The sequence below is a fragment of the Giraffa tippelskirchi genome, chromosome 10 (genome assembly GCF_054371585.1).
Source record: "Giraffa tippelskirchi isolate mGirTip1 chromosome 10, T2T-mGirTip1v1.2.pri, whole genome shotgun sequence".
Classification (NCBI taxonomy): domain Eukaryota; kingdom Metazoa; phylum Chordata; class Mammalia; order Artiodactyla; family Giraffidae; genus Giraffa; species Giraffa tippelskirchi.
In genome coordinates, this window is record NC_137284.1 from 113,229,082 (window position 1) to 113,243,665 (window position 14,584).

At 43.2% G+C, this 14,584-nt stretch overlaps 1 protein-coding gene across 4 annotated transcripts in view; it reads left to right on the top strand.

Annotated features, from left to right (window-relative positions):
* The first annotated feature begins 2,338 nt into the window (after positions 1 to 2,338).
* Positions 2,339 to 14,584, top strand: part of JAZF1 (JAZF zinc finger 1) — a 331,360-nt gene continuing 319,114 nt past the window's right edge. For all 4 annotated transcript variants that reach the window (XR_014066918.1, XR_014066919.1, XM_081534948.1 and 1 more), the window contains exon 1: positions 2,339 to 2,482. Coding sequence is in view for 2 of the 4 variants with exons in the window: in XM_081534948.1 (XP_081391074.1) it covers positions 2,368 to 2,482 (115 nt within the window). In the remaining 2 variants the exon portion in view is untranslated. The remainder of the gene's footprint in view (positions 2,483 to 14,584) is intronic.

A 14,584-nucleotide genomic window follows, 5' to 3' on the forward strand; every position in this document is an offset into this window, starting at 1 on the left:
TGCCTAGAGTGTGCAGATTAAAAAAACATAGAATGGGCAGTATGTCATATAAGCAGAGCTTCAATTCATACATGAAGAATTAGGGAGGGTTATTTTATGCAAAATAAACTGAGTCCTTACAAAATATTAATGACTGCCACAGATAAAGAAAAAATTTTAATCTTAAAAATCAACATTTTGATGCATTTTATAGGTTATTTTGGCTTGTTCCATTTTAAAAACTCTATTTATTAAATTTGGCCTATGAAGTTTTTATTTTAGGAATACTGAAACAGTGGAGACTTAAACATTCATGAAACCTCATCTCCTTACTTCATCTTTTACCTGCACATTTCTGGCACTTTCTGTCTCTGAGGTCTCTTGCCTGAACTACCTCTGTGCCTCTCCACACTCTCTAGAGTTAATAATTCTACATGGACAGTTTTTCCTCCAGAGGACAGAGATGCTACTTTTCCAAAGCTCTCGGTGCTTCCTAAATGCTGCCTCATGGTGGGGGTACCAAACACTCATCTCTAGAGGGAAGCTGTTTTGGCATCGCTTTGGCTGAAGGATTTGCATTGCATTGCCCTGTTGGTGGTACTTGGTGTGGCGTGTATTCTGCTTGCTGTAGCTAAAGGCCTTCCCAGATTGGGCAGCTGAATGCACTGCACAGCTGCCAAAATTCTAATTCTGCTCTTTAGACCCTTGTCTGGCCCTCGCTCCAGTCTCCCGCCAACCGGGTCCCTGGCCCGTTATCAGGCCCACCCGGGCCCTGTCTCCACCCCCAAGTGGGCCCAGGAAATCATTCTTGGCACCAAACTGAACTTTAACCACATAACTGCCCCAACCTCATTCAACCCAACTCTCATCTCAACAAAAGTTTGTTACCCTGTGAGCTGGCAGACAAGAGAGGGGCCAGAAAAGAGGAAATGCCACGGGTGAGGGCACTCATCACCCTCAATCACTGTGACTCTCAGATTGTAAACGTTTTGTGGTGCCTTTCCTCTAAATTCTCAAATGAAAAGAATCAAGAATCCTACTAGAAAAAACACTAGAAATGAATATAGTTTATGGAGAGGGGAATACCATTTCTCTGTGTATCTGCACCAGAGGATAAGTGAAATTTGTCTTAAAGAAAAATGCTTAACTCAGTATACTTCCATAATGAAAAAATGCACTGTGAGATCATAAACTGCTGATAATATGTAGGCACCTGTAAAAGTGCTATCAGAAAACAGATTTAAAGGTAAAAATATCAGTAAAATTGTGGGGACACGAAGGTAATTGATTCTTAGCAAAATGAGGTTTCAGAGAAGCTACCTGATCCAACTTAAGTGCTTAACTGGTCCACATTATGGTTTAAATACTCACAGAATGGTGTAATCTAGACTGATTGGAAGAATCTCTTCTCTTTTAGGTGAAAATATGTCCCTTGATTCTCTTTCTAGTCCTTTTAGCCTTAACCAATTCGGTATCCTTTCTCCTATGATAGTTTTGCTCCCAGGAAGCCACGTGGGTTAATTTGCAGATCTGAGTTGGGGCAGTGGGGTATTGTAATTTGGGGAAATGAAATTATTTTAGTCTTTGTTTTTCCAAAAGGAGCAGGGAATATTGCAAACGTGGTACACTTGTAAAACACAGGCAAATGCACTTGACAATCAAGCACTCTATTTTGAAATTTAAATAAAGCTAAGATTTTCTTGGGCCTAGAGGGAAACTTCATTAAAATCAATTAGTACAATCCTCCAGAGAAATGTTTTTTTTTTTTTTCTTTCTTTTAGATTTAAAGAGTAAAGTGCACACAATTACCTTTCCTGGATCCTTTGTGAATGTCAGTATCAAACCTAGCAGGTGGCCAGGTGCAAACAAATGGAGAGGGGCCTGGGTAACTCCCTAAATTCTCATTGAAGGGATGTAAGTGTAATTAATGGATGTATATGTACCAGGAATGTAATATACATAACTAAGGAGGCTCCAAACTGATTGCATGTATTACCAACTGTGAAGGGCAGGCCGAGGGAGATAAAGTTGGTGGCAGGCGCTCCCAGGTGAGGCCTCAGTCCAGGGGCGGAGGTTGGGGCCGCACAGCTGTTGCCGCGCGCCCTGGTCCCTCCTCCCAGCTGCGGCGGCTTCACCCCCACCCCCACTCTCCCCCCGCCGCTCCCAACGCCGCCGCCGCCTCCCCTCTGCCTCCCGGTTTCTCCTCGCAATCCTTCCATCGCTCTCGCCCCCTCTCCCTCCGTCCCGTCCTCTCCGCTCCCCTCACCCCGCCTCTCTCCCCCTCCCCCAGCCCCTCCTCTCCTCACCCCACCCTGCCTCCCTCCCTCCCTCCGCCCGCCTGCCCGGCGCTCGCTGAGCCGACACCAGGGGGGCTCTCGATGTAGCACCATGACAGGCATCGCCGCCGCCTCCTTCTTCTCCAATACCTGCCGGTTCGGGGGCTGCGGACTCCACTTCCCCACCCTGGCCGACCTCATCGAGCACATCGAGGACAACCACATCGGTAAATGGCCCGGGGGTGGGCGGGGGTGCCCGGCGCGCGGAAACTCCTGCCCGGGCGAGAACCCCAGAATGGCCAGGGCTGGTTAGGAGCGAGGAAGGCGGCGGCGGGGCGGGGAGGGTGTGTTCGAGCCCAGGGCATGGGGGTGGCGGGATGCCGAGGCGCGAGGTACTGGGGGGTTGGGGGAGCGGGGAGCCGGGTGGGGGAGGGGGCAGACGCCCCGAGGTGCGGCGGGCGGGCTGGGGGATTCCGCGGGGCGTGCGCGCCGGCGGCGAAGTGTTTGGGAGTGGGGCTGCGCTGCGGCGGGGGCGGCGGGAGGAGGGACTCGGCGGCGGGGAGATGCGGCGGCGGGGCCGGGCGCCGAGGGAGGGGGCGCCGGGCGGAGGGCGCGGTGGGGCCGGCTGGGCGGCCGGCCGGCCGGCCGGCGCTGGGTAGGGGCGCGGAGTTAGTTGGCCCCGGTGGTCGTAGCGGCCAGGGACGGCGGGGGGCGGGCGCTGCACGCCGCCCGCCGCTTCCGCCCGGGCTCGAGCTGTCAGGGCTCGGCGGCGGCTGCAGCCGCTGGGAGGTGGGAGCGGGGGGGCGGGGGTGGCTCCACCGCGGCAGCCATTCCGCTTCCTCCTCCCGCCGCCGCCGCCACTGCGTCCTGTCAGCGCCGGTTGCTAGGTGTGGTGCGCCAGGAGGGGGCCCGGAGCCGAGGCCGCGGGCGGAGGACCGGCGCTCTCCCTCTCCACGGCGGCGGCAGGGCTCTCTGGCCTGGGGGCGCCCACTTCTGCCCGGGCCTGGCGCGGATGCCCGGGCGCTGCGGGCAGAGGTCCCGGGTGCGCCCGCGGGCCGCGCCCAGTGCCCAGGGCCGCGCCGCCCCGGAGGCCCCTGCGGCTGCGTCTGCTGGAGAGCCATCCCCCGGGGACCCGGGGTCGGGCATTTAAATACGCCCCGGCTCCAAGATTTGCCTTTCAAATGGTGCTAGGCCCGAGGTGCGTCGGCCGCGCCGAGGATCCGCAGCGGCGGCCTGCGCAGCGCCCGGGGCGCGGGGGACTTCGTGGCCGCGTGGGAGGGGGCGCCCTGCGGGGCTGCGACTTTCTCTTCCTTCCCAAGACCCCGAGGCCTTTCAACAAGTCCTTAATTCGCACAAGAGCTTGCACACATTTACACGTCCTATCCCGAGCCCCTCCGAGGAGAGATGAGTCGGGTTCGTGGGGCTTGGCCGATCCATCCACCTGCGGAAGGTGTGGCCGGCGCCCACGAGTTGTCCTCTGTGGGCTGGATGGTGATGGGACCGCGTGGTTCCCTAACGGGGCTGTCTAATCCAGAACCTGTGAATTGCCCCCAGAAAATCATTTCCCAGTGAATGCTATGGATTCACCCATGTCGATGCTGCTCACGTTTCTACAAAGTTGAGAGAATAAATCACTACTGCTGTCTATTTATGCACGAATAAAATGAGGCCGAGCCTTATACGCCTTCTCTGAATATAATGCTTTCTGCACACAGTGCGTGCTTAATAAGCGTTGAATGCTGCTTGAGAATGGGTATATGATGGGACGTCCAGAATGGGAAATACTCATTGAAGTGTCTGCAGAACGTCTTTCAAAAGATAATCTGGATGAGTAATTGTCCAGGTTTTGAAACTTACAAAGTTTTAAAACATCCGTGTAGTAGCTTTCGCCATCTCCTCTGATAAAGGTGTGACAGAAAAGCTAGGCAAGTTTTGGTAGTCTTAAAAGCAGGAGTTTAATGGAGTAGCATATTTGCTGATTCATCATCATGATTGAATAGGCATAACTCAAGGTGCTTAAAGAATAAATCAGGTTTTTCCTGATGAGTAGTTTAAAATAATACTAAAAGTCCCATAATACAAAGTTACAATGGAAATTTTGTTAGTTCAAGTCGCTTCTCTTACTTTCAATGATAAGTAGAAAATAATATATATTGGACTCTGAGGGAGAAGGTGAGGGTGGGACGTTCTGGGAGAATAGCATTGAAACATGTATATTATCATATGTGAAACAGAACACCATTCCATGTTCGATGCATGAGACAAGGGCTCAGGGCCGGGGCAATGGGATGACCCAAAGGGATGGGATGGGGAGGGAGGTGGGTGGGGGGTCCAGGAAGGGGAACACATGTAGACCCATGGCTGATTCATGTCAATGTATGGCAAAAACTATTACAATATTGTAAAGTAATTAGCCCCCAACTAAAATAAATAAATTTATTAAAAAAAAAAGAAAATAATATATATATGTATATAATGTGAATATATAAAGAACATTTCCTAACCTAGGGAGGGATGTCATTGCATATCCCGTTCACTCACTAGCAATTTTATTTTAGAATAAACTCTAATGTAAGTAATGATTTCTCCACATTGCCTGCCTGCTTGGACTAGCTAGTTAAAAGGAAATATAAATTAATTAAAATGTGTTAAAGGCAATTATCTATTTGAGGGTTTAAGTTTGTAATCAGATAATTTTGAAACTAACTCTTGGTGAATCACCAATTAAGTTTGCAGAGATTGTCTTTAGTATTGTGCAAACATTTTTAAGAGGGTTTTAAGATTCTATAAATATTATAAATTTAAATTTTAAGTGATGGTCACTTCCAAAGGGCTAGTATTTTTCTTTTGTGAAAATATTGAACAGTTAAATGTACAACAATAGCTGTGACTTAAGTGAATTTTGGGGCACTGCTAACAATTACTATACTTTGAAATTAGTTTGAAACCAGAAAACTTTATGGAAAGTAAATGTTAAAATGAACAAACACTTAAAATTCCCTGGGTAAAGAGACCAGCTGAAACTATTCTGTACCTTAAAGTGAGGAGAAGCCCCTCACTTTGAAAGACAGCCCCATATGCAAAAAGAAGTAAGGACTGATTTCAAGAAGAATAAAAACAATCTGGTTTTAGTAGGCAGTATCATATAAATACACTTCCAATGAAGAGACATGAGTGAAAATACATCAGACAAAGCATTTGGTGAGAGTTCTATACTACAGATATTGTTAAGTGGAATTTATTGTTTGTGGTTGTCTATATATTTTTGGAGAGAGATTGTTATTTTTAATGACTGATTTACCAGTTCTATATTCTTGTCATCAAATGACCGCAGTAAAAAGATGCATGAAAGGATTATCAAAAGATATAATATTACCTGTAATTTTTTCAAGAAGCATGTTATTTAGAAATCACAGGAGCATTAGAGGTATGCTTAATGGCAGGTCCATCTTGAGGACCTTTCGGAGTTACTGCCATTTAACCACTAGCAGCAGAATCCTTAAGCAGTAATGAGATGAAGGTTTATGGATGGGAATATGGCATATTTCTTGCATGAGAGATTTTTCAAGGCCTTTAGTGTACAAGGCCCATAGTTTTCATAATAACCGTATTGTTTAGTTCAGATTAAGTGCAGTAAGTTGAGAGTAGCTGTTACAGATAAACACTCAACTCTTGTTGTTAACCAATTGCACACACCCATTAGCAAGGATTTGGGGCTGTAGAGCTGAAGAAAGTGTGATTTCCCCTTCCTCTGTTTTAGCACTCCTCCTTTCTCCTGGAGGAATGCCTCACCTGAGGTCCTGTTGTCTTCCTTGTGTTTCATTGCTGGTCTAGTCCTGGAGCACCTGTCTCCATGTACAAGCTGAGTACCCCAACTAAAACCCTCCTCCCAACTTAAATTGCCTAGAAATTTCACAGCCCTGCAACTGTGAAGTGTTTCTCCGTCAGCTTCGCTATTCATTCATTCATACCTTGGCTCTGTTTCCTGGAGATGGAAAAAGCTGATCAAGATTTGTTTGCTTCTTACTGTAAGTAGATACTTGAGTTTGTAGAAACACTCTTGACACGCACATCCTAGGTAGGTGAAGTTGAATTGGTAACTAGAAATCATAGAAACACTGAGAGCACTAAATTTAGCATTGAAGGTCATGTCACAGACTCATGGGACTTCACTTGGTCTGTGCATCCCAGTGCCCCAGTGCTGTGAAGTCTTGTGGCTTTTGGTCTCAGAAAGAAATCATTCTTACTAAATGTGATTATTTGGTACATTTGTAAAAGTACCTCTGCATTTTTTATTTTGTATTAATATATATCAAGCACCTAATTTGTAATAGGTATAGTTCTAGGCACTTGGTATATTTTGGTGAATAAATTTCCCAACCTTTGGGGAATTTGTGTCCTAGTGGTGGGAGATAGACAAATAGTCAGCATAAAATGTAAATTATGTAGTATCCTGGTTGGTGGTATGGAAAGAGTCCTGTTACAGCAGGCTAAAGTGGATTGGGAGATGAAATGTTGGAATTTTTCATTGGTTGGTCAGGATAGGCCTTACTGTGAAGCTGATAGGTGATTCAGAATCTTCACAGAAGTGAAGGAGTTAGCCATGAGGACAACCAAGGAACACTGATGTCCAGGCAGAGGGAACAGATAGTGCAAAGGCCCCCAGGTAGCCTGCACATCTTAAACTGAAACACAAATTTTACTGGATTCAGTTACTCTTGTGATAGTACTAAACTAGCAGGTTATTTAGAACCTTCTCCAGATGTTAAGGACTTCAGCTTTGCTATTGTTGATTGGGATTTTCCTGTTGGGGCTCCATAAGGAGATGGGGTATCATTGACTAATAGTGGCTTGCCATAGCTATGACTTGGTGGATCTCAACCCTGAATGTCAGCAGGTTTCTTGTTGTGAGTTTCTACTTGTTAGTTTCCTCATCTCCAAAACCTGGGTAATCAATCCATGCTGCTTCATTTCATAGGATAGATTCGTAGACCATCTAATTAATAAGGATCAAAATCTCTGGAAAGAAAAATAAGGTAGTTATTATCAACAATGTAGAATTTGACTCCTAGGACAGTTTGGTAAAAATTTGCATTCTCTTAAAGCAACACTGTTGTATATTAAATAGATCAGTGTATGATAGGCAGGAAGTCCTTATCCCTGTTTTATAGGTGAGCAAACTGAGGCGTAAAAAAATTACTTAATTTGCCTAAATTTCCATGACTGGTAAATATGAACAGAAATCTGAATTTCAGACAGGTGTGCAGAGCTGGCCTTGTGCCAAACTGCCAAACAGGTGAAGAACTAGACCGTACTGGCCCTACTGCCCCTCCAGACCAAAGTGGCTTGTTTCCTCCTTTAGAAAGTCACTCTGAACCCTTGAGATGAAGAGTATATGAGGGCCCCATAGTAAACCCAGCTTGCTTGGTTTTGAATATGGTCCTCTACCACTTATCAGTCATTTGACTGTGAACAAATGACTTTACCACACTGAGCTTCAGTTTCCTCTGCTGTCTAATGATGATAGTAACAGCATCTACCCCAGGGAGTAGCTAATGAGGATTACATGAGCTAATTTGTGTAAAGTACTCATTTTCTTAAGTAGTATTCAATTATATACATCACCCAGTTTCTTGCCATTTTGTGTGTTTGCTAAATAAGTATGTTGGAATCCCATGAAGGTGTGCATTAGAGTTTAGTAGGATGTGGGTTGTGTCCACCTACAACTATGTAAAAATCACTAGACTCATCCTAGGACAGATTGAGAATGGGAAATGGGACATCCTTCCACAGTCCAGCATTGGGGTTGCGGCCTCTGGCCATTTTTGCTTCTGTGTGGCCAGAGGTACTTTAGATGCTGGCAAAAGTTGCCGCTGTGGACTGGGAAGTGGTGTCAAGGCCAGCGGCTTCTAACGTGGCCTTTCCTTGTGGCCTGCACTTATTTGAAAAAAACACAAGACTAGAAAGAGGCACTGTCCCTGGGCCTGTGTGCACATTCCCACGAGGGCATTTCCTGTGGGGAGAAGGAATGACTGAATGAATAAATGAATGAATGAAAGGCTTGTCACTGCCTACCCTGCTCTTTGCCTGCACCCTGTGGCTTGGTGGCAAGATGCCCTGTTACTCCCTCCTATGGTTCACCAGAAGGTCCCAGGTAGATAGTCGGGGGAAGTTTTAAGTGCGTGTGGGTACATACACTGATGTGCACAGACCACACAGTGGGGGACCCCTCACTGTAAAGCTTCATGGCATTCTCAAAGCACTGTCTTCAGTGGCTTTTCCATTTGCCCACTTGTCTTCTGAAAGCAGTCAAATCACCCTTTATAAAACATTGCTAGGGAACATACTGTCTCCTAAGTTTCACAAGCTTCTGATTGTTTCTTTTAGTGTCTGTTTTCTGATATGTGACTGAAATGTACAGACAGAAAAACTCTGCCTACCACTGACTAACTACAGAAGCCTCCCTATTCTTTGGAAACTAGTTTCCTTTACAGTGCATATATTTTGGTGACATCTGCCACCTTGACAATTCTAGAAGCACAAACTGACAGCTGTTTTCAGAAAAACCGATTCTTTCGTTGATGACAGGGAAGAAGCCTCCAGATTGGAGAAGGCTGGTGACACTTGAGAGGGACTTTCCTAGGACTGTCTGGAAGCCAAAAGCCTTGAGATTTAGACTGAGGTCCCAGAGACAGGACATAATGCTGTTGAAGCCCTTAAAAATCCTCCCTTTCTTCCAGTTTTTGCTTTAAAAATAAGAACCATACCCTGGGCTTCTATGGTGACTCAGAATCAGGAGACCTGGGTTCTATCCCTGGGTTGGAAAGATCCCCTGGGGAAAGGAATGGCAACCCACGACAGTATTTTTGCCTAGAGAATTCCATGGACAGAGGAGCCTGGCAGGCTACATGTCCTTAAATTTCTCTTCCCACCCCATCCTTAGCCTTGCCCTCAGATCATAACAGTGCAGACATGGCCTGGGTACTACTGAAGAAATACTTGCTGGATTGCAGATAATACATTTTGTTTCATGACAGGGTAATAGATTTGTTTTGTTAGCCATATTGATCTGGCTAAAGTGTGGAATAGCAAACATTGTTTTATTTAGAATTTGAAAATCAAACTGCAAATGTCAGAAGTTAGTTTGTTTTTAAAAAGACTTTACTTTAATATGCTAAATCAGTTGAAAGAAAGTTATGTTTTCCCCTTGCACTAAGCACTGTAATCTTGCAGTAGTTTTCACCTGTTTTTGTTTTTGTTTGTTTTAAAGTCCAGCTGCAAGCACAGAACAGATTAACAGATGCTCTTTAAGAATGAAGTTTTCCCAGTAACTTTCTTTCCACTTTGGCAGGAGTCAAAATGCCTCTTTTGGGTCAGTAACTACAGACTCTCTGTCCAGGACCAGAGAGCACTGAAAGTCTCCTGATGGCCTGGCTCACCCATTAGCCTCCTCAAGGAAGCCCTGTTCTTTGTCTGCCAGGCTCTAATGGTGACTTTCTTCTGAGCTAGACCTCCTTGAAGGGACAAGATCTGGATACCATGTTGTTAACTTGAAAAGATTCACTCTTTCTTTGATATGCATATATAGAATTAATGTATATACATAATGTATAGATAAATACTATATATATAAAACATTATACAAATGCATATATAAATGATAGGTGTGTTTTTACATGTATGTGTATATACACCACACATATGTGTACATATATACATATATGTATATGTGTGTATATAATCATTCTTTAGATCACTGTGGATAGTGAGGATTACCACATACATTTTTGAGTATTTTCTGTCTATAGTACTTAAAACTGTACTTCCTGTTTCCAATGAACTGAAATTTATTTGGAGAGATCAGACATGTACAGACTGAGATAAATGATGAACGATAATGGCGACCACAGAGACTGATTCATTGTGAAGCTCATGAATTGCAAGCACCAGGGCCCCTCATTTGTACAATACATGTTTTACCATTTCTGCATACATTGCTTGGGCCCACCTAGACCTTTCCAAGGGCCTGGAAGGACCCTATACCAGTGTACACAGGCATGCATTCATCGATAGTATCATAACTTGTAAATTTTGTAAGGCGTAAAATTTTAATTGCAGGTAACTTAACCCTTTTCCACTCTGACTTCCCTTCTCTGACATTTCTTCTTGGCTTTGGTGACATTGGAGCTGAGAGTGTTTCCGAGATACAGCTAAGGCAGATTTGAATTGCAGACAGTTTTAGTTTGGGTTGAGTGGAATGTATTTGTTCAGCTCACAGTTTTCTCTAGTTAAGTTATTCCTAGCCATCCTAGGGTAAGACTCACTACCTAGGAATGCCAGCCAGTGTGCCAACTCACCTGGGGTCTGTCCACATGCCAGGGGTGAGTTAGTATTGCAGCATGAGTCTATACCATGACATCGGCTGGTGGAGACATGGTTTGAATATGGTATGGAGCCAGAAGCGAGTCTGGAAAATTCTTCTACTTATTAGATGTATAAAACTGAAGTAAAAGATGATTCAGTTCTTATTTAAGTATATTTGATATGGAAGTTCTTTCTGTTAGGAATATACCCAATAATGCAAATACACATTCATAAATGCGCCATGTTTTTTAATGAGAATTTTGTGTTTGTTTCTTGTTCAATTGAACACACACACACACACACACATCAGTGACAACAAACATTACTGAGTGTTATCAAAACAAAAAATATTTAAACTTAGTCAATGCACTAGAAAATGTGGAATGCCCTGAATTCTTAAGGCTCACATGTGAAAGAAATAGGTGTTTACAAATTTGGCAACAATCCTAAAAATTTATATGGCATTAAAACGGACCTATGAGGCTGAAAGTAACTTTTCTGAATTATCAATGATTAAAAATACATTTTGATCACCCATGTTTGTGGTTTGTACTTTATAGAAATGATATTAATATGAATCATTGTCATATGAGAAGTAATCAGTGTGCAGCCCAAAAGAAGTATTTACAGCAGTATTTCAGTGTTTCAGATTCACATACTGGATTCTTTTTCTGGATCTTGGTTTTGTGATGTTTTGGTAAGGTCAGCTTTAAAATTTTGGGTTTTGTTGTAACTTTTTAATCTAATCACTTTTCTAAGCACTTTGTATTTGTGATGTTGCATTTTTTTCATGAACAGAGTCTAAATCTGCAGGCCCCATAAAACTTGGGTCCGTTTCTTGATACCAGATAGAGAATCATTATTGTTCTAAACAATTGTCATAGAATATCTAATTCACTGTCGTAGCAAGCTGTGAATTAGACATTTCTTCCTAGAAATGGTGCCTTCTAATTGGGAATTAAATATACTACCATGTTAGTTGATTACCTTAACTGGTAAAATATGACTAGAATGCTTGTTTATTTTGATAACATTAAAAAATAAACATTTTCCTTATTAAGTAGCATCTTTATAATTGGTCCTTTCTTCTTCATGCTGTAGTGTGGGCTCATGTCGCCACAGTGAGCGTATAGAATTATGTGGTCCATACTTGATGATAACCACCTGTGTACTTTGCCTCCCCCAAAAACTCAGTCCTTTTCTGGAGGACTGGGCTTTGCTATTCCAGCTTCTTCAACAAGTGTTTTCAGAAAACAACCATCGAGAAATGCCTTGCGCTATAGAAATAATAAGTTTCAAATGTAACTTTGGCGGTGAAAAACATTTTTGAAGACTGTCATCTCTGGAGGGGTGCATTTGTGAGGACTTACATATTTATTTGTTTATGTGTGTATGTTTATGACACACACAAACACCAGTTATGCAATTAGTTTAGGGTAATTTATATTAAGGAAATTGGAAGAGAAAATCCATTTCTTTATTTTTACACTTGGAAATTGAACTTGGTTTGTCTTTTTCCAGGTTGAGGATATTGTGAAGTTTAGTTGTATCATTGTTTGCTTTACCTACAATATTTGGTTGCCTAGAACATTCTAGGGCTAAAACAATGCTAGGACAAAAGTATATTTTGCATCCCTCCCATGTCTTTGCCTGAGAGGTTTAGTATAAAGGAGGTGGGGTTGGGCTAGGAGGGGTTGGGCGGGGGAAGCAGGGGCTGTGAAGCTGGACAGAACTGAATTTTGAATCCTGATTCCACTTGGACAGTTCTGACAATCTTATTTACATAAAGTAGTAACAATGTCTACTAGAATTAAGCGCCCCATGAGTGAGGCACTGGTTAGCTGCTTTATGTGCATTGTCTAGAAGTTAAGTATTAGTCCCATTTGATGCAAGACACAGACCAAGACAGAGACCAAATAACCCAGCATGCAATATACACAGCCAATAAAATGCTCAGGGGAGGGAGGGGCAAGCTTTGCTCTCTGGTGTCTACATATCCCTTAGTACTTGCTCTTTATAAACTGACTTTTTATAAAATATTTACATTTTAATAGAAGGCTTTTGTATACCTACGTGTCTTAACATTCAGAATGGATGCATTTCCAAAGGGAACTGTTCGGATGTCTGGGGAGATACTACTTTTGGTAGAAACAGAAATGTTTTGAGGCTTCTAAGAAAATGTTAGGAGGATCCATGAGCATCCCAATAACAATAATGAAAACAATAACTTGGCATTTCTAAAATGATTATAATTACTGAATTGTCTAAAGGTGCTGACCAGTTTTCTCTCCTTTACTGATACTTTTTATCTGGGTGTAGAGGATTCTTTTCAAACACCATTTAGTACTATTAACACTTATAAACATCTCTTTTACTTTAGATTTTCAAAATTAAAATACTGTCATTATGCTCATGTGAATTATTTTAAAATAATTCAAGAATTGGACCAGTGATACCTAACCAGACCTAGCTATATGAACACTGTGAATTAAGAGCTGGAACCCTGGCCTCTTGGCATGTGTTTCCAGCCCTCCCTTCTGGACATTTCGCTGGTGGCATTTACAGAGAGGGCACACTGCAGGTCCCGTTACTGTGTCACCAGACCTCAGATGGCTGGTGCAGGAGTATATCTGAGCTAAAAAATGGAAGACCCTCTTTTCCTGCCTAACTCCTTCAGTGAAAGTGTCTCGAATGCTAATTTAACTGCCTGATTCTCAATACGTGGCATAATTATGTAAGAAATGGCAAAAGCAGGGGAATCTGTAGAGATGTATTTGTACAGCTTACTGTTAAGTAAATTGAATATCATGATAAGCATAAATTATGCCCATGTTCCCTCTGGTATCAAACAAAAATATATATTATGGAAAACCATCAGGTCTGAAGTTGCAGATGAACTTTTCTAGGCCTCTGTCTGTGTTGAGCTCATCTCTTATTGGGGTATCTGACAGGCTGGTGTGTCTATGGGCTGAGACTCTTCAGGACTCCCAGCAGGTGTCACACAGGTGTTTCACAGCCCCATGTAATCTATAGCTAGTTTAGATTTTAGATCTTTATCAAATAGATCTTTTGGTAGAATATTTTTGACCCGAGATGTCTGGAGTTTGGCACCAACTCAACCCAGTGGTTGACAGTGTGTGGTTTACGTTAATATGTTTCAGTGTTCTGCTAAGGCTGGAAACTCCCATTTATATGTTGGCTTTGCTCTAGCACTTTCAGGGACCCACACCAAAAGGTCTGCTGGAAAAGTATGCAAATATCAGACCAAAAATTTTGGTCAAGAGGTGTTAAGTCATATGTGCCTTTCACTTTGGATGTTAGAATAAAGAAATGATATTTCTTGGAAACCTGGAAAGACGATTCAGTTCAGTCACTCAGTCATGTCTGACTCTCTGCGACCCCATGGACTGCAGCACTCCAGACAAGATGATAGCATCGTAAATATTTATGTCATGTTGTCATGTAAAGTGATGCAGTGATTCTCACCTGTGGAAATCAGTCTTCCTGATTTATAAGTCACACCTGTATAGCAGTAGTGTTTAAGTCAGTAGTGCTCAACAGGAGCAGAATCACTTGTATGAACCTGGAAAAAATAAGGATGCCTGGGCTCCACCCTCAGACCTTCTGGTGTGCTTGACCAGAGGTGGTCTGGGTCTGAGCTTCAAAAAGTTGATTCTCATATGTTGCCAAGGTTGGGAACCCATTGGCTTTTGAAATAATGAAATAATGAACCTTATGAGGGTTAGGGAGTGTGAGAAAGGAATCAGACTTTTAAAGAACTGTAAATTTGGCGGGGGGGGTTCATTCAAATAGATGTAATTTTTGTAATAGATGTACTTTTTAGTTTTATTGGAAGCAGGCATTTAATATAGGCCAATATGAAGACCTGATACCGACTCAGGTATGTAGTTAGAGCAGACATGCTCAAACTAGGGAACCTAAGAGTCTCAAACTCAGATGCCCTC